The following is a 23,882-nucleotide window of genomic DNA, read 5'->3' as shown; positions in this document are numbered from 1 at the left end:
TGCACAGGTGCCTGCTTCCCACTCCCCTGTCCTGCCAACAGAGTTATATCATAGCTTTAGATACATCAACTTCCAGTGTTCACTTTATTAGGATTGCGTTCATGCTATGCAAATCAAATCACTTAGGATATATCATGATTATTTTTTCCTTTTCCTCCGTAGCTTTGTTTATTCCACTGGAGTTAATAATGCTTCCTTTCCCCCATTTACTTAGTTATATTTATGGTACTTATCATTAGTCCAACCCCTAATCTTCCCCCAATTGTGTAAACCTCTCAATATTTTCAAACATGATTCTTTCAGTGTGACCTTCTTGAAGAACTCTTTCTTGGAGTCTTCGAAGCAGCTTCAGCCTGAGTGTGCTGCTTTCTTTTTTTTTTCTTTTTCTTTTTTTTGGGGGGACAAAGTCTCGCTCTTGTCTTTCCGGCTGGAGTGTGATGGCACAATCTCGGCTCACTGCAACCTCCGCCTCCCGGGGTCAAGCTCTTCTCCTGCCTCAGCCCCCTGAGTAGCTAGGATTACAGGTGCCTGCCACCACGCCCGGCTAATTTTTGTATTTTTAGTAGAGATGGGGTTTCACCATGTTGGCCAGGCCGGTCTAGAACTCCTGACCTCAGGTGATCCACCCGCCTCGGCCTCCCAAAGTGCTGGGATTACAGGCAAGAGCCACCACGCCTGGCCGAGTACTCTGCTTTCTATGCCTGGTAGATAGCTGTCTACCAGGAGTTTCCTTTAGCTGGGTGATTCCCATTGTTTGCCTCTTGTGGCAGATTCCCAGTTTCCTCAGCCTTAACCTCTTACCCTCTCTAGATTTCCTTCCTTGTTTTGGTGGAGCACATCCTTCAGCAGCTTCCTGAGAGAGAAGATAAGGCAGTATCATTTGTTGTTTCACTCTCTTCTCAAACTGATTTTTTGGTAGTTTAGATATAGCATTCTAGGTAAGAAATGGTTTTCCTTCAGAAGGCATTGTTCCACTGACTTCCAGTTTCTAGGCTTGAGGCAACTGTGTTGATATTTTGTATCTGTTTTTTTTTTTTTAACTTTTTCTGATTTTTTAAAATCTCTGAAATCCTGTTGGATCTCCTCTTTGTCTCCAGTTTTGTAAAATTTCATGGTGATGTGCAGTACAACTCAATTCTACAGATACGTATTGAGAGCATGTGTTACATAGTTTATCTCACTAAACACTCCAAGATATACAAAAATATCCACAAGTCCTGAGACAGCTAGAAATCTGAGGGAAGTGGGGGAGATAAGGCAAACAGAATATTGATGAGCATGTAGTATTACACATAAATTATGCATATAAGACTTGTAAGGGCAACATTTTCACAAATTCCAAGTGTTGGTATTTTTAAGAAAGAATAATGCAGGCTCCCAACCTGATTCTTTCTGTTAGAAATTTGGCCTTCCCATGCACTCAACAAACTCCTTGCCTCTTACATCTATAGCTCTGTTTGGCTAGTAGTAAGCTATAAATAAGAGGGTGATGTTTTGGCTTTGAATCCGGGAGTTACTGATAGCCTCCAGTGGGCTGACTTAACTACCATTCTGCAGGAGGCCACACAAGCTTGAGTTCAATGCCAGAGGTTCGTTCCCTCAAGCTTCCTAAGGTGTCAGTTGGAATAGAGCCAGGAACAAGGAACCAGAGCCCCCTTTCAGGAAGCAATCCCTAAAATGTATTTCTCCTTACCCTTCAAAGTGTACCTATATGTACTGATAGATAGAACATCATAAAGATAGATATGCTACATAGTAAGCTGCTCAATACATGTTTTTTCAATGGGATGAATACAGAATATTTCTCTCTATGTAGCATCTACCCAACATTTATAGAGATGGCCCCAACACCCTACCCCCCACATTAGAAATCAGCCAAGAGTCATCCCTACCCTGGCGGCTCCCAGAATATCATTATTATTATTATTGAAAACAGTTTATGCATATTAGCTTGTTTAATTCTCACAACAATTCTATGAGGCAGGTTTTTGTTTGTGTTTTTGTCTGTTTTTGAGACAGAGTCTCACTCTGTCTCTCAGGCTGGAATGCAGTAGTGCCATCTCAGCTCACTGCAGCCTCTGCCTCCCAGGTTCAAGTGATTCTCCTGCCTCAGCCTCCCAAGTAGCTGAGATTACAGGCGTGTGCCACCACATCTGGCTAATTTTTGTATTTTTAGTAGAGACGGGGTTTCACCATGTTGGTCAGGGCGGTCTTGAACTCCTGACCTCAAGTGATCCACCCACCTCGGCATCCCGAAGTGCTGAGATTACAAGTGTGAGCCACCGCGCCAGACTGGAGGCAGGTATTTTTAATCCTTATTTGATAGATTCAGAAACTGAAGAATAGAGAGGTCAAGTGACTTGCTCAAGATCCCAAAGCTAAGAATGACAAAACAGAGCTTCAAGTCTAAGCAGACCCAACCCAGAGCTCACAACAGATCCAGCTCATTCCGCCACAAAAGCAATTCCAAATCTCACTTGAATCCCAGGTTAGACCCCTTGGAATCTCTCACCAAGCTGAAGGGCTGCCCCAGAAGAGCTCATGGGAAAGGCCACGTGGAAGGAGCACCCATTTTATTGCTGCTTGTTCTGATGCTATTTCGCTGTAGGACGCTGAGTAACACACCCGCCTCTCCAGGCCTCAGTTTCCTTATCTGTAAAATGAAGTTAAGAATATATTCTGAAGAGTTTTGGAAGAGGCCCATGAAGACCGAGGGAAAAGCAGCAGTGAGAGGTCTCAGAAGGCCTTCTAAAAGAACAGAGTTCTGTGCTGCCTGGAGAATGATGGGAAACACAGGAGGAATAGTGACAACACGAGGTGTTAAATTACTGTAGAAATTCTTAGATCTCAGTCTGAACTCCCTCTTCAAATATTCCATTATAATCCAAGACTCTATAGTTTCTACCAAAAAGTAGGTGCCTTCAAGCAGGGAGTGATCGTTTGAATCTAGTTGTCTCCTGGGAATCAGTGGTTCTAACTTGGCTGCACGTTGAGATGATCAGCGGAGCTCGAGACATGCAGATGTTCAGGTCCACCCTCGGAGATCTCTATCTGGGGTGTTTTGTCCGAACACTTGGAATATTAAGAGTTTCTTCATATGATTCTAATGTGCAGACAAAATGGAGAGCCACTTCCCAGAGCTTCAAGTTATCCATTTTCTGGTCTGAAGTTTAACAAAGAAAAATAAATAAATAAAGAAGTAGTGATGCCCAGTAGCTCTCAAAATTTAATGTGCAAACAAATGAATCTCCTGGGCATCTTGTTAAAATGCAGCTTTCAATTCAGTGGGTCTAGGTTGGGCCTAGCATCCTTCTTGGTTGTTTTGTTGTTGTTGTTTTGTTTTTTAAGGCCTTAACACTGGAGGGGATTCTGGCCTTCTAAAAAGCTCCCACAGGTGCCCACGCTGCTATCCACAGACTGTGCTTGAATAGCTAGGCTACAGCTTGAATGATTACAGACTTGAAGGAGAATTATGGTTCTTCTTACCAGCTGGGACCTTCGGGAAGAAGTTACTTCACTTCTCTGAGTCTCAGTTTTCTTATCTATAAAATGCGGGCCAGCAATAGTAACTTTATCACAGAATTCTTGTGATGCATAAATGAGCTAATGCATTCAATTTGTTTAGCATTGTACAACAAATGTTAGCTTTTTGCTAGGATAGCCAGCACTCACGGAATTCTTACTATGTGGCAGGAATTTTCTAAGTGCATTCGTGTATTAACTCATTCAAGTCTCAGAACAACACAGTGAGGTATGTACTATTATTTCATCATTCCCATTTTACAGGTGAAGAAACTGAAGCGCAGAGAGGTGGAGTTCCTTGATCTACAGTGACACCTCGTTGTAGCTAAGCTGGTGTTTGAACTCACGGAAAATTTGGGCTCCTTACCAGGATCCCTCGCCAAGGATAGGATCAGGGCAACAAGTCGAGGGTTTGCCGTTTGAAATAGGCTAGGACCGGCAGGTGGCAGACTAGGGCTGCTTGAGTTTAAAGACCGCTTCCAAGACCAAGCTCGCAGCCAGCTCTGTGCTAAGCGTTCCATCACACAACCGCGGACAGCTTCTTCAAACTCCCCTTTCCCTCCCCTCCACCCTAGGGTCTTCGCCCAGAATCCATCAGGAAAAATAGCCCCACATAACAGGTTCAAATCTAACCTCCCCAAGACAAAACCACGTCCGCCGGGAAAGAAGCGAGTAAAGCGAGTTTTCTGCAACTCCCCTTTAACCCAGCAGCGCAACCAGCCCGGGAAATCTACAAATCTCTCTTTCGTTCAGCAAAGGGCTGGGAGCCTAAGCCAAGGGGGAGAAAGTTGGAGAATCCCTCTTGAATTCCCCAGGACACTTAGGTGGCGCCGGGCTTTGGTGCACGCGCGCAGGGCATGCGGACAGGCACCGGGGACGCTCTATTGTGGGGATTACCTCGGGAAGGCGGATCTTCTTTCGGGGTTCGCTGATAGCGGGTGGCAAATGAATTTGAGGGGCAGTGCAAAGGGTGGGGGTTAACCGGGCGGTTTCCATGGCGCCCGGGGCGTGGGGGAGGAATGCATCCCGCATGCTGTGGCGAAACAACTGCGCTGCCCGGAGGACTGGGCTCGAGAAGGCAAGGGACACCGGGTCGGGGGTGGAGTGGCAGGGGGGGGCGGAGGAAGCCAGCCGGGACGGGGGCGGGGCGGTCACGTGTGCCCGACGGGGCGAGGCCCCAAGCTGGCCCCAGAGAGGACTCTGCGGGCGAAGTGGCTGCGCAAGGAGAGAACTTTTCCTGCACAAGGAACGCGTCGTGGGGAGACCCAAGGCAGGAGCGGTCCGGAGCCGGCTGCTGCGTGTGCGGCCGGCCTTGAGACAGCGATCGCCGCGGGTGGCAACAGAGAGCCCCAAGCAAAAGTGGGAGCAGGAGCTTGGAGGTGAGCACAGGAAGCCCCACTTGAGGCTTTTACGCAGCCTCGAGTCTCTGTTTCTTCTGGAATAGGCAAGTGTCCTTTCAACTCTAAGAGACCAGCGGAGGCCACTGTCCCTTAAGACTGCCGGAGTCCTCACCACTTCTCCAGGATTCCAGAGGAGACTGTGGCCATGGTGAATGAAGGTCCCAACCAGGAAGAGCGCGATGACACCCCTGCGCCGGAGTCCGCACTCCAAGCGGACCCCAGCGTCTCGGTCCATCCCAGCGTCTCTGTCCATCCCAGCGTCTCCATCAACCCCAGCGTCTCTGTCCACCCCAGCAGTTCGGCCCACCCCAGTGCCTTAGCCCAACCCAGTGGCTTGGCTCACCCCAGTAGCTCGGGCCCCGAGGACCTCAGCGTGATCAAGGTGAGCAGGCGCCGTTGGGCCGTGGTCCTGGTGTTTAGCTGCTACTCCATGTGCAACGCCTTTCAGTGGATCCAGTACGGCTCCATCAATAACATCTTCATGCACTTCTACGGTGTCAGTGCCTTTGCCATTGACTGGCTGTCCATGTGCTACATGCTGACCTACATCCCTCTGCTCCTGCCGGTGGCCTGGCTGCTGGAGAAGTTCGGCCTGCGCACCATTGCCCTCACCGGCTCGGCTCTCAACTGCCTGGGGGCCTGGGTGAAGCTGGGCAGCCTGAAGCCGCATCTCTTTCCGGTCACCGTGGTGGGCCAGCTCATCTGCTCTGTGGCCCAGGTTTTCATCCTGGGCATGCCCTCCCGCATCGCTTCCGTCTGGTTCGGGGCTAATGAGGTTTCCACAGCCTGCTCAGTGGCTGTCTTTGGCAATCAGGTAGGTAGAAGAGTTTGTGAATGTTCCCAGGGGCGTGTGTTAGATTGCACCTGACTATTGGGTGTGGTAGGCTATAATTTGCTGATTGTCCAACAGTGTTTGTGACTCTGGGTGACAGTGACTGGGTGTGACAGGCAGTGATTGTGATGCTGTAAGAGAGGCGGGAAACAAAAGCAGGGGGACCTGCTCTTTCATCCACAGTTGCTCTTGCCCCAGCCAAAAGCATGCTTCTAGAACATGCTATACCTTCGCTGTGTCGTTCTTGAACCTGTGTCGGTCCACCAACTTAGACCTGTAACTTCAGGAATGCTCTTCTCTGTCTGGCAGCAGCCCTTGGGCATCAGACTATTCTGGTGTCATCAGAACTTGGCAGTGTTTTCAGTTGGACCAACCAGCTTTCCTAGAGTGCAGTATCTCCTCTACTGCGTAGAATTGCAAAGCCATGCCTGGTGGTGTTTGGCACTGTTTTTACCTTGTTTTGTACACAGCTGAAGCCAGGACAGTGGGAACAGTGCTTTGTGCCAAACTCCTTGCCTGGGATTTACAGCCAAGTCCAGCAGGATGGAGTAGAAATCTCACTCTGAGTTTCCAAGGCCTAGAAAGGGTAGTTCATGTCTTAATCTTTTTCTCTTTCCTTCTTGTTGGAAGGAGAAGCTCAAATTCTTTGCTTCTCAATGTGGTTATGATCCAGAAAGCTGGGCAGGTTGTGAACCTGAATGCCGTCCCCAAATACTCGAAGCAAATATTTATGGGAATATTTAAAGCAAACGTCCTTTAGCCAGACAGACCACTGCCTCCCAGTCTCGCATCTTTCCAAGCACGTACAGTCCTGGCTGTGTGTTTAAGTGGTGAAGAGGTAGTGGAGGGGGGCAGAAAGTGTATGCATCAGGTGTGAGGAAGAAAATAGATTTTGGAAGTTATGAGAACTGTAGACAGTGAGTTGACCATAGTTTGTGATTTTGAGGGCCTCTAAAAGTATTAGGGCAGCAGCGGCTGCCACAGGAGACATGATGGCCAGCCTAAAACAGTAAAGTCAAGTTGTTTGGACAGAAAGGCTACAGGGTGCGGTCCCGGCTCTTGTGTAAGAATTTTGACCACACAGCCCTGTACTTTGGCTATGTGTTATGAAAAGGGTTGGGATGAGTTAGGGAGATCTAGTGCAGGGGCAGCTTCTAGGGCTGTTTTTAAGGAAGGGAAAGAGGAGTGGCGAAAGGATTTAGGATCTATGGGGTCAGCTAGGCTTCCTTTTGTGAGTTTATATAATGGTTTAGTCAGGATGGTAAAACTAGGTATCCAAAGGCGGAAGTACCTAACCATGCCTAGGAAGGAAAGAAGTTGTTTTGTAGAAGGTGTTGGGGTTTGGGAGATTAGCCGGATACAATCAGCAGGGAGAGCACGTTGTTTTCATGAAGAATTATGCCGAGATAGGTAACAGATGAGGAAGAAATTTGGGCTTGACTGAAGTAATGGGGGCTGTCCCTGAAGCCTTGCAGCAGTACAGCTGAGGTAAGTTGCTGAGGCTGATGGGCGTCAGGGTCAGTCCAAGTGAAAGCGAAGAGAGGCTGGGATGAAGGGTGCAAAGGAATAGTAAAGAAAGGATGTTTGAGATCCAGAACGGAATAATGGGTTATGGAGGGGTTGTGGAGGGTGGCATTGAGGATAGGACAGTATATGGCTTTGGCACCACAGACTGGATAGACAAGACAATTTGGTTGATAAGGCACAGATCTTGAACCAACCTGTAAGGTTTGTCCGGTTTTTGGACAGGTAAAATGGGGGAATTGTAAGGAGAATTTATAAGCTTTAAAAGGCCATGCTGTAACAAGCGAGTGATAACAGGCTTTAATCCTTTTAAAGCATGGTGTGGGATGGGATATTGGTGTTGAGTGGGGTAAAAGTGATTAGGTTTTAATGGGATAGTAATGGGCGTGTGATCGGTTGCCAGGGAGAAAGTAGAGGTATCCCACGTTTGTGGGTTAAGGTGGGGGGATATGACAGGAGGATGCGAAGGAGGCTTTGAACTGGGGAAAAGGGCAGGAATGAGGTGTGGCTGTAGCCTAGGAATAGTCAGGGAAGGAGATAATTTAGTTAAAATGCCTCGACCTAATAAGGGAACTGGACAGGTGGGGATAACTAAAAAGGAATGCATAAAAGAATGTTGTCGAAGTTGGCACCAGAGTTGGGGAGTTTTAAGAGGTTTAGAAGCCTGGCCATCAATACCCACAACAGTTATGGAGGCAAGGGAAACAGGTGCTTGAAAAGAAGGTAATGTGGAGTGGGTAGCCTCCATATTGATTGAGAACGGGACGGGCTTACCCTCCACTGTTAAGAGTTACCCGAAGCTCAGTGTCCCTGACGGTCCAGGGGGCTTCCGAAGCGATCGGGCAGTGTCAGTCTTCAGCTGCTAAGCCGAGGAGATCTGGGAAGGAGTCGGCCAAGGAAGGTTGGGTTTGGGCTCCAGGGGCTGTAGGAGCGGCGGCGATGTGAGTCGGACAGTCCGACCTCCACTGGGGGCCCGCACAGACCGCACAGCTTAGGAGGAATCCCAGGCTGTGGGCATTCTGAGGCCCAGTGGCCAGGCTTTTGGCATTGGCCAGGCTTTTGGCATTTGAAGCAAGGTCCACAAGGATGTTTTGAAGGTGCCCCTGGGAGCTGTGGCTTGGATGTTCTGAAGTTTTTGTATGCTGGAGACGTGGTTGTCGGCTGTCTTACAGCAGAGGCAAGTAGCTCTAGCTCAGAAATGCGTTGCTGTCTGGCTACCTCCTCTCTATTATTGTTTCACCTTGAAGGCGAGGTTGATTAATTCCTGTTGTGGGGTTTGAGGGCCGGATTCCAATTTTTGAAGCTTTTTTCTAATATCAGGAGGTGACTGGGTGATAAAGTGCATATTAAGAATAAAGCGGCCTTCTGGCCCTTCTGGGCCTAGGGCGGTAAAGTGTCTAAGGGTTGCTGTTAAGCGGGCCATGAACTGGGCTGGGTTTTCGTCTTTACCTTGGGTAGTTTCTTTAAGTTTGTCATAATTAACAGCTTTGTAAGCTGGCTTTTTAAGCCCTTCAACTAGGCAGGAAACCATGTAATCTCGCCTAGCTATACCTGAGGAATCTGCCTGATAGTTCCATTGGGGATCTTCTCGGGGAACTGCTCTAATGCCTTCCTGGAGGTCTGGCTCATGAAGCCAGCGGTTATCAGCATGAGATTGGGCTAGAGAAAAAACTCCTGTTCATCTGGGGAGAGGGTAGAAGTTAGGATGACATTTAAGTCACTCCAGGTTAAATTGTAGGACAGAGTTAGATATCGGAATTCCTGTATATATTTAGTGGAGTCTGACGAGAAAGAGCCTAAATGCTGGCTGATTTGGGAAAGGTCTCATAGGCACATGTACCCTGACTATGATTTTAGCTCCAGCCACCTTTTTAAGAGGAAATTGTTGGGCAGGTGGGGGAGGGCTAGTCGCTGAACGAAACTGTAAGCCAGACCAGGTGTGAGGAGGGGATGTGATAGAAAGATTGTAGCCGGGGGAGCAGCCTGGGGAGAAAGGATGAGGTCAGATGAGTCTGTAGAAAAGGAGGATTCAAAGGACTCAGAGCTTGGGGTGGAGACTGAAGGAACAGATAGGACAGGAAGAAGAAAGATTTGGGATGAGTCACATGGGAGCAGAGACTAGGGAGGGACCTATGTGTAAAGGAATGCCTGGACATCAGGCACCTCAGACCATTTGCCCATTTTTCGACAAAAATTATCTAGATCTTGTAGATGGACAAATCGAAAGTGCCATTCTCTGGTCACTTGGAACTACTGTCGAGTTTGTATTGGGGCCAAACGGTATTGTAGAAGAAAATAAAGTGTTTAAGTTTTAGGTCAGGTGTGAGTTGAAGAGGTTTTAAGTTCTTGAGAACACAGGCTAAGGGAGAAGAAGGAGGAATGGAGGGTGGAAGGTTGCCCATAGTGAAGGAGGCAAGTTTAAAGAGAAGGGTAGAGACACAGGGAAGGGGGTGGGGAGCAGCCCTGGGCTGCAATGTGGGTGAGCAGCCAAAGCAGGCGTCCCCACAATTGACTTGCCACCAAGGGAATGTGGGTGAATGACCAAGGCAGGCGTCCCCACGGTGGTCAGACACCAATGGAGTGTGGGTGAATAATCAGGCAGGCGTCCCCACAATGATTAAACACCAAGGGAAGGCTGCCTTCCCGAGTCCGTGTCCGGTGCTGGAGTTTTGGGTCCACGGATAAAATGTGTCTCCTTTATCTCTACTAGAGAGTTAAAAGAACTGGAATTGGAAGGACAGGGAGATTGAAGGGTAGCGAGAGAGGAAGATTGAAGGGTAGCGAGAGAGGCTGGAGAAAAGAGTGAAAAGACCGCTTATCCTATTGAAATTGGTGAGATGTTCCTTGGGCTGGCTGGTCTGAGGACCCGAGGTCATAGGTGGATCTCTTCACGAAGTGAGGGTGAGGACAGAGGACTGGTCTCCTGAAGGAGTCCCTCTGACCTGGGTCTCGGCACCAAATGTCTCACGCGTCCGTGTGAAGAGACCACCAAACAGGCTTTGTGTGAGCAACAAGGATGTTTATTTCACCTGGGTACAGGCGGGATGAGCCCGAAAAAGGAGTCAGCAAAGGGTGGTGGATTATCATTAGTTCTTATAGGTTTTGGGATAGGCGGTGGCGTTAGGAGCAATGTTTTGCAGACAGTGGGTGGATCTCACAAAGTACATTCTCAAGGGTGGGGAGAATTACCAAGAACCTTCTTAAGGGTGGGGGAGATTACAAAGTACATTGATCAGTTAGGGTGGGGCAGAAACAAATTGCAATAGTGGAATGTCATCAGTTAAGGCTATTTTCACTTTTGTGGATCTTCAGTTGCTTCAGGGGATCTGGATGTATACGTGCAGGTCACCAGGGATATGATGGCTTAGCTTGGGCTCAGAGGCCTGACAAATCCCAGTTCTTCTCATTGGACTATTTTCTCCTATCTATTAATTTCATTTAGAAAATGTAACCTTTCATTTAGAAATTTTTCATTTCAAACAGAAACTTTACAAAACTTCTCTAAAGGCAAATTTCCCTTCTGTTCATTTTTACTACCAGGAAGGTAGTCACCTCACTTTGACCCTGACCACACAGATCAGCACAACCCTTGTACTCCGGTAATTCTGACCTCTCTCTTCAAATGCTTCTTACATACCCCACAGGAGCCTTACCTTCTGCTTGCATTAAAATCCAATATTCTGGCCGGGCGCGGTGGCTCAAGCCTGTAATCCCAGCACTTTGGGAGGCCGAGGCGGGCGGATCACGAGGTCAGGAGATCGAGACCATCCTGGCTAACACAGTGAAACCTCGTCTCTACTAAAAATACAAAAAATTAGCCGGGCGTGTTGGCGGGTGCCTGTAGTCCCAGCTACTTGGGAGGCTGAGGCGGGAGAATGGCGTGAACCCGGGAGGCGGAGGTTGCAGTGAGCCGAGATCGCGCCACTGCACTCCAGCCTAGGGAACAGAGAAAGACTCCGTCTCAAAAAAAAAAAAAAAAAAAAAAAAAAAGAAAAAAAAAAAAATCCAATATTCTTCCTTTTGACAGGCATTTATCTAGCTTTTGCAAGACAGTGTGCTAGGCTGCAAAGATAATCCTTGCCTTCGAAGAGATACTATAGCAGGTTTTAAAAAATTGTGCCAGGAGCCAAGATTCAGATTATATTAAAAAACAAACAAACACACAACAGCTAAACAGATCATAGCATAGAGGATTTATTTTCAGTTCTCCATGGGATTTTTAGCATTTTCTTTACCTAATTGCTATGGGAAAGGATGAAGAAGGTAGAGGAAGCTAATGTTTATTAAATACCCACTATTATGGAAGGTACTTTTTCATCCATTATTTAACTTAATCCTTTCAACAACTCTGTGAGGTAGGTGAAATTGTCCCCATTGTTGCAGGAGAGGGAACTGAGATCCAGATAAATCTTGCAACTTTATCCAGAGTCCTATAACTACTGAGTAGTAAAAGAGAAATTTAAACCCAGTTCTACCTTCGAAGCCACTCTCAGTAGGCCAGTATTACTTGTGGATCAAGCATATATGTAAAAAAAAGAAAAGGCCGATTCTGAGGATTTAATTTTTCCCCGTCTCCAGGGTTATTGGTGATAGTTTCCAGCAGTTTTGTCTAGAGTTTGAGGGCCTAGCACTTGGCTTCTTTTTTTTTTTTTTTTTTTTGAGACGGAGTCTCACGCTGTCGCCCAGGCTGGAGTGCAGTGGCTCGAACTCGGCTCACTGCAAGCTCCGCCTCCCAGGTTCACACCATTCTCCTGCCTCTCTGAGTAGCTGGGACTACAGGCGCCCGCCACCACGCCCGGCTAATTTTTTGTATTTTTAGTAGAGACGGGGTTTCACCATGGTCTCAATCTCCTGACCTCGTGATCCGCCCACCTCGGCCTCCCAAAGTGCTGGGATTACAAGCGTGAGCCACCACGCCCGGCACTTGGCTTTTTTGAAGTTGCTGCTAGAGGGCTGATTCTGCCTCTTCTAACCTAGCACAGTCATTGTATTGTCAAGAAGGTGAGGGTGGAGTCTAGCAGGAAGAAACCAGTGAATCCAGAGCTGGGGTGAGAGAGGGAAGATGAGCCTGGAGAATACAACTGAGGCCCTTCCCTTTTCTTGCTATGCTCTGACCAGTTGCCCCCAGGTAGTAACAGCCTGGAATTTTTAGCAACACTTGTAGCATTGTTTCAAGGGGAAATGAGCTGTGTGGGGTTTTAAGTGATATGCACACATCGTTATTGTGCAAGGGTCAAAAGAAAACCTTGTTTCCTTGGTGGTACTGGACGAGATAGATGCAGGATCTAAAAAAGATATTCGAGGTGGGTCCTAACCCAAGTGAGAGTCCTATAGGATGGAGATTGTGAGGGGACTTCACCAGGACCTTTGGGTAGCTCACAGCACAGTGCAATCTAGAAATAGAATAGGAAAGAATCAGTTTACTTTTAGAAGTGAATACAGTCACTTTACAGAACCAGTTCTATAGAAACCACAGCTGTCTGTCTAAAATAGCACTGTCCAATAGAAATATAATGCAGACCACAAATGCAAGTCACACGTAACTAAATTTTCTAGTAGCCACATTAAAGAAGTAAATTTTTTTTAAGTAAAAAGAAAAGGTGAAATTAGTTTTAGTAAATGCCTTAGTTTGTTTTATGCTGCTGTCACAGAATACCACAGACTGGGTAATTTGTAATGAACAGAAATTTATTTAGCTTACAGTTTGAGAGGCTGGGCAGTCCAAGGCCAAGCGACCAGCATCTGGTGATGGCCTTCTTGCTGCGTCATAACGTGGTGGATGGCATCTCATGTTCAAGAAAGAGTACAAGAGAGGGCCAAACTGACTTTTATGACAAACCCACCCTCATTCTAATGACATTGATCCATTCATGAAGGTAGAGCCCTCATGGCATAATCACCTCTTAAAGGTCTCATGTCTCAGTAGTGTTACATTGGGAATTCGATTTCCAACACATGAACTTTTGTTGTTGTTATTGTTTTTGTTTTGAGATAGAGTCTCATTCTATCCACCCAGGCTGGAGTTCACAGACAGGATCTTGGCTCACTGCAACCTCCGCTTCCCGATTTGAGCAATTCTGCCTCAGCCTCCAGAGTAGCTGGGATTACAGGCACCTGTCACCATGCCCAGATAATTTTTGTATTTTTAGGAGAGATAGGGTTTCACCATGTTGACCAGGATGGTCTTGAACTCCTGACCTCAAGTGATCCCCCCGCCTCGGCCTCCCAAAGTGTTTGGATTACAGGCGTGAGCCACTGCACCTGACCCCCCAACACATGAACTTTAAGGGACACATTCAAACCGTAGTATTCTCTCCCTGGCCCACAGAATTTTATGTCCTTCTCATGGACAAAACACATTCATTCTATCCCAGTAGCCTTGAAAGTCTTAACTTGTTCCAGCATCAACTCAACTGCCCAAATTCTAGAGTCTCACCTAAATCACATATGAGGGAGACTCAAGGCACAGTTCATAATGAGACAAATTCCTCTCCACCTCTGAACCTGTGAAATTAACAAGAACCAGCCTGGAAACATTTTTTTTCTTTTAAAAAGAAGCTGTGCATGGTTGCACATGCCAGCAGTCCCAGCTACTCGGGAGACTGAGGTACAAGGATTGCTTGAGCCCAGGAGGTCAAGACTGCAGTGAACCATGAACATGCCACTGCACTCCAGCCTTGGTGACAGAGAGAGAGACCCTGTTTCAAAACCCCCCCCCCCAAAACTAACAAGTTATATGCTTCCAAAATAGAATGGTGGGACAGGGATAGGATAGACATTCACACATACCAAAAAGGAGAAATTGGCAAGAAGAAAAGGGTAACTGGTCCCAATTAAGTCCAAAACTCAACAGGGAAAACAATATTAAGCCTTAAAGCTGGAGAATAATCTTCTTTGACTTTATATCAAAGAAGGGCACACTGGGGAAGGCACTGGTCCCCCAAGGCCTCAGGCAGCCCTGCCCTTACTGCTTTGCTGGGCTCAGTCCACCCAGCAGCTCTCACAGTTGGAGTCTCATGCCTGCAACTCTCTCAGGCCAGTGTTGCACACTGGTAACTCTACAGTTTCTGGGGTCTTGGTGATAACCACACTTCCATGGCTCCACTAGGCATTACCCTTGTGGGGGCTCTCTGCGGTGGCTCTGCCCCTGAAACAAGTCTCTGCCTGAACCCCCAAGCTGTTCATGACATTCTCTGAAATCTAGATGGAAGCCACCATGGCCCCATAGTTCTTGCATTATATGCGCCTGCAGATTAGCATCATGTGTATGCCACCAAAGTTTATAATTTGTACATTCTAGAGAAGCAGATCAAGCCACACCTGGGACCACTTGAGCCGTGGCTGGGGTAGCCAAGGAATGCTGTGCCAGAATGCAAGGAGCAGAGTTCTGACGCAGCTCTGGACAGTGAACGCTGAGGTCCCATGGTGACTATCTGGAAACCTTGCTGTCTTAGTCGATTTTGTGTTGCCATAATAATGCCTGAGACTGAGTAACTAAGAAAAGAGGTTTATTCAGCTCATGGTTCTGCAAAATGAAAAGTTCAAGGGCATGGCCCTGGCTTCTGGCAAGGGTTTCTGTGCTGTGTCCTAACATGCAGAGAAGGTCAAAGGGGAAGTGGATGCATGTGAAGAGGCATAACCTAGGGACATCCTAGCTTTATAACAACCCATTCTCTTAGGAACTAACCCATTCTATTGAGAACAATCCAGTTTCATGAGAGTGACAACTCACTACTGTGAGATCAGCACCAAGCCATTCATGGGGGATCTGCCCACATGACCCAAACACTTCCGACCAGGCACTACCTCCCAACACTGCTCTATTGAGAATCAAATTTCAACATGAGTTTTCATGGGTATAGACTCAAATCATATCCAAACCATAGTATTCTGCTGTTAGCCCCCAAGAACTCATGTCCTTTCACATACGAAATACAGTCATTCCACCTCAATAGTCCCAAGAGTCTTAAATTGTTGATATGGTTTGGGTCTGTGTCCCCACCAAATCTCATGTTGAATTGCAGTCCCCAGTATTGGAGGTGGGGCCCAGTGGGAGGTGATTGGCTCATGGGAGTAAAGTTCTCATGAATGGTTTAGCACTGTCTCCTTGGTGCTATTCTCATGATAGTGAGTTCTTATGAGATATGGTTGTTTAAAGAGTACAGGACCTCCTCCCTCTCTCTCTCTCTTGCTTCTACTCTGTCCAGGTGATGTGTGTGCTTCCCCTTTGCCTTCCGCCATGATTGTAAGTTTCCCGAGGCCTCCCAGAACCTGAGCAGATGCCAGCATCATGCTTCCTATACAGCCTGCAGAACTGGGAGCAAATTAAACCTCTTTTCTTTATCAATTACCCAGTCTCCAATATTTCTTCATAGCAATGTGAGAATGGACTAATACACTTGTTTCAGCATCAACTCAAAAGTCCAAAGTCCAAAATTGCATCTGAAACTCAAGGCACATTCTTTCCAGGTATGAGCTTATAAACTCTAAAACAAGTTGTTTACTTCCAATATATAACAGTTGCACAGGCATTGGGTAAAATTACCATTCAAACATAGGGTCTTGCTCTTTCACCCAGGCTGGACTGCTGTGGTGAGTTCTTGGCTCACTGCAATTTCTCCCACCTGGGCACAAGTGATCCTCCCACCTCAGCCTCCCAAGTAGCTGGGACCACAGGCCATGCCACCACACCCAGCTAATTTTTGTATTTTTTTGTAGAGACAGAGTTTCGCCATGTTTCCCACAGTGGTCTCGAACTCCTGCACTCAAGTGATCCTACCACCTTGGCCTCTCAGAGTGCCTGGATTACAGGCATGAGCCACACCAAGCCCTGGCCAGGAGACTTTAAATCTTAAACCTCCAGAATAATCTCCTTTGGATGGATGTTTTGCATCCTGGGCACACTGGTGCCAGGAGTGGGTTCCCAATGCCTCAGGCAGCCCTTTCCCCATGGCTTTGCTGGACATAGCCCACATGGCTGTGCTTACAGGTCGTAATCAAATGCCTGAAGCTTAGCCAGGCTGAGGTCACATGCTGCCAGTGACTCTAGCATTTTGGGGTCCTTGCAGTGGCTCCGCTCTTGTGGCTCCATCAGGCATTGTCCTAGTGAAGACTCTTTGCAGAAGAGTCCTCTGCTCTGGCTTCACATTTCTACTTGGCATTGCCTTAGCAGAGGCTGTCTGTGGTTGCTCTCCCCCATGGCAGGTTTCTGCCTAGGCTCCCAGGCTCTCTTTTTTTCTTTATTCCTTTTTTTTTCTTTTTTTTTTTTTGACAAAGGGTCTCACTCTGTCACCCAGGCTGGAGTGCAGTGGTGTGATCACAGCTCACTGCAGCCTTGACCTCTGAGGCTCAATCTTCCAGCCTCAGCCTCCCAAGTAGCTGGGACTACAGGCATGCACCACTGCACCTGGTTAATTTTGTTTTTTTGTATTTGTTTTTGTTTTTGTTTTTGTTTTGTAGAGATGAGGTCTTGCCATTTTGCCCAGGCTGCTCTTGAACTCCTGAACTCAAGTGATCCACCCACCTCAGCCTCCTAAAGAGTTGGGATTTCAGGCATGAGCCACTGTGCCCAGCCTACTCCCAGGCTTTCTGATACCTCATCTGAAATCTAGGTGGAAGCTGCCATGCCCACCACTTTTGAATTCCACATGCATGCACAATAGTACCATGTGGACCTGGATGCCACCAAGACCCACAGCTTGCACTCTCCAGAGCAGTGGCCCAAGCTGTACCTGGGGCTATTGGGCCATGGCTGCTCTGGCCAGAGCAGCTAGGAGAAGCATCCTGAGGTGGCTCAGGGCAGTGGTATCCCACCATTCTGTCCTCCTAGGCCTCTGCGTCTGTGACAGGAGGAATGGCCTTAGACTTTTGAAATATTTTCAGGGCCTTTTTTCCATTGTTCTGTTAGTACCTGGCTCCCTTCTGTCAGAACTAATCTCTTTAGCAAAAGGTCTCTTTGCTGCACCCTTAGATTCCTCTCCTGAAAATATTCTTTCATTCTCTACCACATGGCCAGGCTGCAAATTTTCTAAATTTTAATGCTCTGCTTCTTACGCATTTCACCTTTAGGTCACTCCTTTTCTGTGTGTAAGCTGTCAAAGTAACCACACTGTGTCTTGAGCATTTTGCTGCTTAGAAATTTCTTCTGCCTAGGCCAGGCATAGTGGCTCCTGCCTGTAATCCCAGCACTTTGGGAGGCCAAGGTGGGCGGGTCACCTGAGGTCAGGAGTTCGAGACTAACCAGGCCATCATGGTGAAACCCATCTTTAAAAAGAAAAAAAAAAAAGAAATTTCTCCTGCCAGATGCCCTAGGTTATCACTTTTAAGTTTGATATTCCATAAAGCCCTAAGGCATGGAGACAATGCAGCCAAGTTCTTTGCTATGGTGTAACATGGGTGACCTTTGTTCTAGTTTCCAAATAAACACCACTTTCCTTCATCAGAATGGCCTTTACTGTCCATATGTCTATCAGCATTTTGGTCATAACCATCTAACCAATCTCTGAGAAGTTCCAAACATTCCCTCATCTTTTTGTCTTTTTCTGAGCCCTCATCAAAATTACCCTTAATGCCTTGTTCACAGCAATTCAGGTGTTTTCTAGCCTATTTCTTCAAACTCCTCCAACCTCTGCCCATTACCCAGTTCCAAAGCTGCTTCTGCATTTTTAGGTATCTTTATGGCACGACCCCACTCCTTGGTACAAGTCTGTCTTAGATCATTTTGTGTTGTTATAACAGAATACCTGAAACTGGGTCATTTATAAAGAAAAGGTTTATTTACCTCACTGTTCTGTAGGCTGGGACATTCAAGGGCATGCCTGAGCCTTCAGGGGGTTGTAGCTTTCATGCTACATTATAACATGACAGAGAAGGTCAAAGGGCAAGTGGACATCTGCAAAGAGGCAAACCCAAGGGATCTCTTGGCTTTAAAACAATCCACTATCATGGGAACTCATCCATTTCTGCAGGAACTAATCTAGTCTTGCAAGAGTGAGAAACTGCTTCCATGAAATCAGCTCATGGGGGATCCTCCCCCATGATCCACATACCTCCCAGTAAGCCACACCTCCCAACACCACCCCACTGGGGATCAAATTTCAACATAAGTTTAAGTGGGGACAAAGTCAGATCATATCCAAACCATAGCACTTGTCCTCAAGGCCCTAGCCTGCTTAGACAATCTCTGAAATGTCTTCAGGGTTTTTCTCCCATTGTCTTGATGAATAGGCCTGGTTGCCTTCTGTCTGTACTAATTTCTTTAGCAAATGATTGCTTGGCCACACCCTTGGTTTTTCTCCTACAGACACCTTTTCAGTCTACATGGCCAGCCTTCAGATTTCTCAAATCTTTCTGCTCTGCTTTCTTTTTCATTACAAATTCCATCTTTTAGTCATTTCTCTCCTCTCACGTTTTACTATATGTGCTTTAAAGTATTGCTTTAAAGTAGCAATACAGTTCTTTCAATATTTTGCTTAGAAATTTCTTTGACCAGATATCCTAGTTCATCACTCTTAAGTTGTCTTCCACAAATTCCTAAGACACTGACAGAATTCTGCCAAGTTCTTTGCAAGTAGATAATAAGAATGGCTTTTACTCCAGTTTCCAATGCCTTGTTCCTCATTTCCATCTGACGCCTCATCAGAATGGTCTTTACTGTCTATAACTATCTATATTTCTACCAACATTCTGATTAGGACCACCTAAGTAATCCCTGAGAATCTTTAGGTTCTTCTTAAAGTTCTTTCTTCATCTGAGTCCTCTCCAGAATTGCCCTTAATACTCCATCCATGGCAGACTTTTCTCTCCTGATCCTCCAAATTCTTCCACCTTCTACCCATTTCCAGTTCAAAAACCACTTCCACATTTTCAGGTATTTGTTACGGCATCAGACTACTTCATGGTATCAATTTTCTGTCTTAGTCAGTTTTATGCTACTATCACAGAATACCACAGACTTGGTAATTCACATTGAACAGAAATTAATTTGGCTTATGGTTCTGGAGGCTGGGAAACCCATGATTGAGGGGCCGGATCTGGTGAGGGCCTTATTGCTGCATCATAACATAGCAGGAGCCGTCACATGGATGACCGAGAGAATAAGAGAGGACAAACTGACTTTTATAACAAACCCACCCTCATGATAATGAGTCCACTCCTGCAATAATCACATTATCACCTTTTTTTTTTTTTTTTAAGAGACAAGGTCTCACTCTGTCACCAGCTTGGCATACAGTAGCATGTTCACAGCTCACCTCAGCCCCAACCTCCTGGGCTCAAGTGATCCCCTGACTCAGGCTCCAGAGTAGCTGGGACTATAGGCACACACCTGGCTAATTTTTTATTTTTTATAGAGATGGGGTTTTGCTATATTGTCCAGGCTGGTCTTGCACTTCTGGGCTCAAGCATTTCCCCCACCTCAGCCTCCCAAATTGCTGGGTTTACAAGCATGAGCCACCATACCCAGCCACATTATCACCTCTTAAAGACCCTAGCTCTCAACACTGTTACACTGGGGATTAAGTCGTTAACACATGGATTCTGGGGGACACATTCAAACTGTAGTTATATGTAGGATTATGTTTTATTTAACCCAATGTATCCAAAATATTATTTCAACAAGTTGTCAATATAATAAAGTTAGTAATGTGCTATTCTACATTCATTACTAAGTCTTTGGAAACTGATGTATATTTTATACTTATAGATGGCCACGTTTCCCAGTAAGCAATGGCCTCTAGGTTAACTAGTTGGATAAACATAACCAGCTGGATAGTCCAGGTCTAGAACAATGATAGTATTTCAGCAGTGGAAATCAAATCCTAGCAGATAAAGAAAGGCTCTAGAAAGTGATTCCAGCCTTGAAGAGGTTGTGTTTGCTGGACAGGCTGATCATATGGTATCACCCAGAGAGGCTGAGAGTTTCTGAGGTTGACTTGGGAGTCACAGTCATAAAGTGTGTGGTCAGCCTAGTCTTGTTCCAAAGTCATGGCCATTTGGGTATGTTGCAGTCCACGGTTGTCATTTTGGATCTTGTAATGTCAGAGTTCTTTCAAGGTCTGAGGGAGGTTTGCGGAGGTGAAGGCAAACTCTTTTGTTCACGTCTATTGATTGTTACCGCTATTGACAGCAAACAGAGTGCTTGCTCACATGACTGTCTACTTTTTGTTTGTTTGTTTTTGTTTTTTCACATGAAAGTTTTTAGTTTATTAATCTTCCCGTGAAAAATCCACAATGGCCACAGATAACACCACTGCAGCACCTTTACTCCTTCAGCTTTTTGCCAGCACCAACATTGGCCTTTGCAGTCCCCCTGACTTTCCTCATTCTGTTCTTGCGTTCCTTTCGTTGCTTTCTTGAGGTCTTTTTCTTCTCATACAGGCCATGTCTTGCAAGTCTATGTTTGGGTTCATTTTTCTTTGCATAATCCAGGGAATCATAAAACATGCCAAAGCCAGTTGTCTTGCCACCACCAAAATGAGTTTTAAATCCAAATACAAAGATGACATCCAGTGTGGTCTTGTACATTTTGGCTAGTTTTTCCCAAATTTCTGGTCTTTGGCACTGTTGTCTTCCCGGGGTGAAGGATATCAATGACGATCTGTTTCCTCTGATGAAGTCGTTGGTTGATCATGAACTTTCTAGCGCGGATAGTTACCGTATGGTTGATGATGGCGGTCTATCCTCAGACAGCCAGGGAGGAAAAGCAGGACTGTCTACTTTCTAGCCTCCTATTGTTCATTGGAGGAGAGTAGACAAGGGCTGGGAGCACAGAACAAGGCTAGTAGTGACTGCAGGTAGATGGGGTAGGTCTGAGACCACCCTCTGAAATGGTTATGGGGGCCAGCCAGGCCATATAAATGCTGAAGCAGGCCTAGTAAAAGTGACATTGGAGTGTGGTGAGGTCCCAATGAGCATGAGAGTTTGCATCCTATCTAAAGGCAGCAGTTGCTTCAGCTCCCACCAATCATTGATATATACAAAGCATGACTTGGTGGTGTCAGATCTTCATTTTTTTTCCTTTGAAGAGAAATCAGAAATCCAGATTTTTATGTGAAATCTGTAGTTTGTAATCATGATAAAATATAAATAATATTTACCGTTTTAACCATTCATAAGTGTACAGTTCAGTGACATTAAATGCATTTGCAATGTTGTGTAACCATTACCACTATTTATACCTAAAACTTTTTCATCATCGTCAATAAAAACGCTGTACTCATTAAGCAATAACTCCTCTTTTCCCCCCCCACCCCCACATCCCCTGGTAACCTTTATTCTACTTTCTGTCCCTATGAATTTGCCTATTCTAGGATCCTCGTAAAAGTGGAATCATACTTGTCCTTCTGTATCTGGCTTATGAAATCTGTTTTTTAAATGCTGGTAACTAATTCATTTCATTTTTTAAAAATGTATTTTATGTCCTAAAACTGCATCAGATTAAATTGCCAGTTTGAAGGTCAGGCATGGTGGTATATGTCTGTAATCCCAGCACTTTGGGAGGCTGAGGCAGGAGGACTGCTTGAGCCCAGGAGTTTGAGACCAACCTGGGCAACATAGCAAGACCGCGTCTTCACAAAAAGTGCGAAATTAGCTGGGCATGGTAGAGCTCACCTGTAGTCCTAGCTACTCAGGAGGCTGAGGTGGGAGGATTGCTTGAGCCCAGGAGGTTGAGGCTGCAGTGGGCCATGATTATGCCACTGCACTCCAATCTGAACTGTAGGGCAAGACCCGTTTCAAAAAAAAGAAGAAGCAGCAGCAGCAGCCAGTTTGAGACTTCTGGGAAAGGTTGCATGGAACTGAATTTCAGTTCTGCTTTCTCCTTCCTCGAAAAGCTCCCACCAAACATGTGGGCAAGTGGAAACAGTGTCAGAGGCTAGTAACTCAACTGGGGGGATTAGCCCAGAACTTCCAAAAGTAGTTGGTGATTTGCCTCATCCGTGGGGCTAGATGAAAATACAGAGGTCTGCGGCCCCACACAGACTGTCTTAACCAAACTGTCTAGGAAAGGGGCCCAGCATTTTGTATTCTATTATTTTTTTTTTTTTGAGATAGAGTCTCACTTTGCCACCCAGGCTGGAGTGCAGTGGGGCGATCTCGGCTCCCTTGAACTCACGACCTCAGGTGATCCACCCGTCTCAGCCTCCCAATGTGCTGGGATTGCAGGCGTGAGCCACCAAGCCCAGCCAGCATTATATATTTTCAACTGGCCTCCCAAATGAGGCTAGTGATCAGACACTTTTTGAAACCACCAGGAGGAAAGAGCAGCACGCATGGGAAGAGACTGCCTGCTTGGAGCCATATTCTTGTCAGGGCTGATTTTTTTTTTTCTTTTTCTTTTTCTGTAGAGATGAGGTCTAGCTTTGTTGCCTAAGCTGGTCTTGAACTCCTGGCCTCAAGTGATTCTCCCACTTCAGCCTCCCACAGTGCTGGGATTACAGGTGTGAGCCACTGCACCCAGCTGGTCAGGGTTGATTTATGGTATGTTTGCTGTATGTTGGGTTCAGTGGGAAGCAGTGAGAGCTTGGGCCACTTACCCTTCAGATTGAGGGCAGAGGCTGGTCTGGGGCTTATAATTTTGATTCACCTAAGGTACTGAAAATGTCCTGAAAACCTTAGGGTTGGGGAGTTGAGGAGCCCTAATGGGATATGAGCTGAAACCACTCATATGCTCCACATCCTTTGGGTTCTTTGACATTCAATCCAGTGCACTGGAAGAAGCTCAGATTGGCTTGGCCTGGCTTCTGCCTTGGCTTTTTATATTTTTTTCTCTATAACCTGATCTTGGAAGTGATTTTTCTTTTTTCCGTTTTTGGAGACAGAGTCTTGCTCTGTTGCTCAGGCTAGAATGCAGTGGCACAATCTCAGCTCACTGCAGCCTCGACCTCCTGGGCTTAAGTGATCCTTGCCTCAGCCTACAGAGTGACTGGGACTACAGGTGTATGCCACCATGCCTGGCTAGTTATTTTATTTTTTGTAGAATCTGGTCTCACTATTTTGCTCAGGCTGGTCTTGAACTCCTGGCCTCAAGCAATCCTCCTGCCTCCACCTCCCACAGGGCTGGGATTAGAGGCATGAGCTATCACTCAGGGCATGCCTTGGCTTTGTTGCCTTGCCAGGCATTGTTACAGTTGCTTGTTAATTTCACAGAATTAAGTCTAAGTCTTCAGTTTCCAATTTACAGACCTCTGCTCCCCACCTTTTCCTATTTAACTTGTCTCTTGTTACCTCTCAGCCTTGGCTCTGCTCTGACCACTCTGGCTCCATACTATCTCCTTGGGATATACCCTTTGGGTCTAAGATTTAGGCAGGGGAGAGGAATGTCAGCAAGATGGTGGACTAGAAAGCTCCAGGCCCTCATTTTCCTACAGAAATGTTAAATAACCAACTAGGAAGTGGCTAAAATAACTTCTTTTGACAAGCTTTGGAAGTCAAAGATCTACAGCAACCAAGCCAACCCAACCAAGAAAAAGACACATTCAAAGCCATAGGAAATTTCATGGCTTTTTAACTCACCTTTGCCCCATTTCCTCCCCCATGCTATGCCTCCAGTCCCCAGTTCTCCTCTGCAAACTGAGTAGATGGAATTTGCAACATTTTAACCTGCT

At 46.3% G+C, this 23,882-nt stretch overlaps 1 protein-coding gene and 1 pseudogene across 3 annotated transcripts in view; one reads left to right on the top strand and one right to left on the bottom strand.

Moving 5' to 3' along the window:
• The first annotated feature begins 4,663 nt into the window (after nucleotides 1-4,663).
• FLVCR2 (FLVCR choline and putative heme transporter 2) overlaps nucleotides 4,664-23,882 on the top strand; it is a 68,206-nt gene continuing 48,987 nt past the window's right edge. For all 3 annotated transcript variants that reach the window (XR_008659402.2, XR_008659403.2, XM_055288730.2), the window contains exon 1: nucleotides 4,664-5,736. Coding sequence is in view for 1 of the 3 variants with exons in the window: in XM_055288730.2 (XP_055144705.1) it covers nucleotides 5,068-5,736 (669 nt within the window). In the remaining 2 variants the exon portion in view is untranslated. The remainder of the gene's footprint in view (nucleotides 5,737-23,882) is intronic.
• Nucleotides 20,470-20,938, bottom strand: LOC129487308 (small ribosomal subunit protein eS24-like; annotated as a pseudogene).

Source organism: Symphalangus syndactylus, chromosome 8 (assembly GCF_028878055.3).
Source record: "Symphalangus syndactylus isolate Jambi chromosome 8, NHGRI_mSymSyn1-v2.1_pri, whole genome shotgun sequence".
In the NCBI taxonomy this organism is placed as follows: Eukaryota; Metazoa; Chordata; class Mammalia; order Primates; family Hylobatidae; genus Symphalangus; species Symphalangus syndactylus.
Note: the sequence above shows the minus strand (reverse complement) of the source record. Positions and strands in the feature narration are given on the sequence as shown.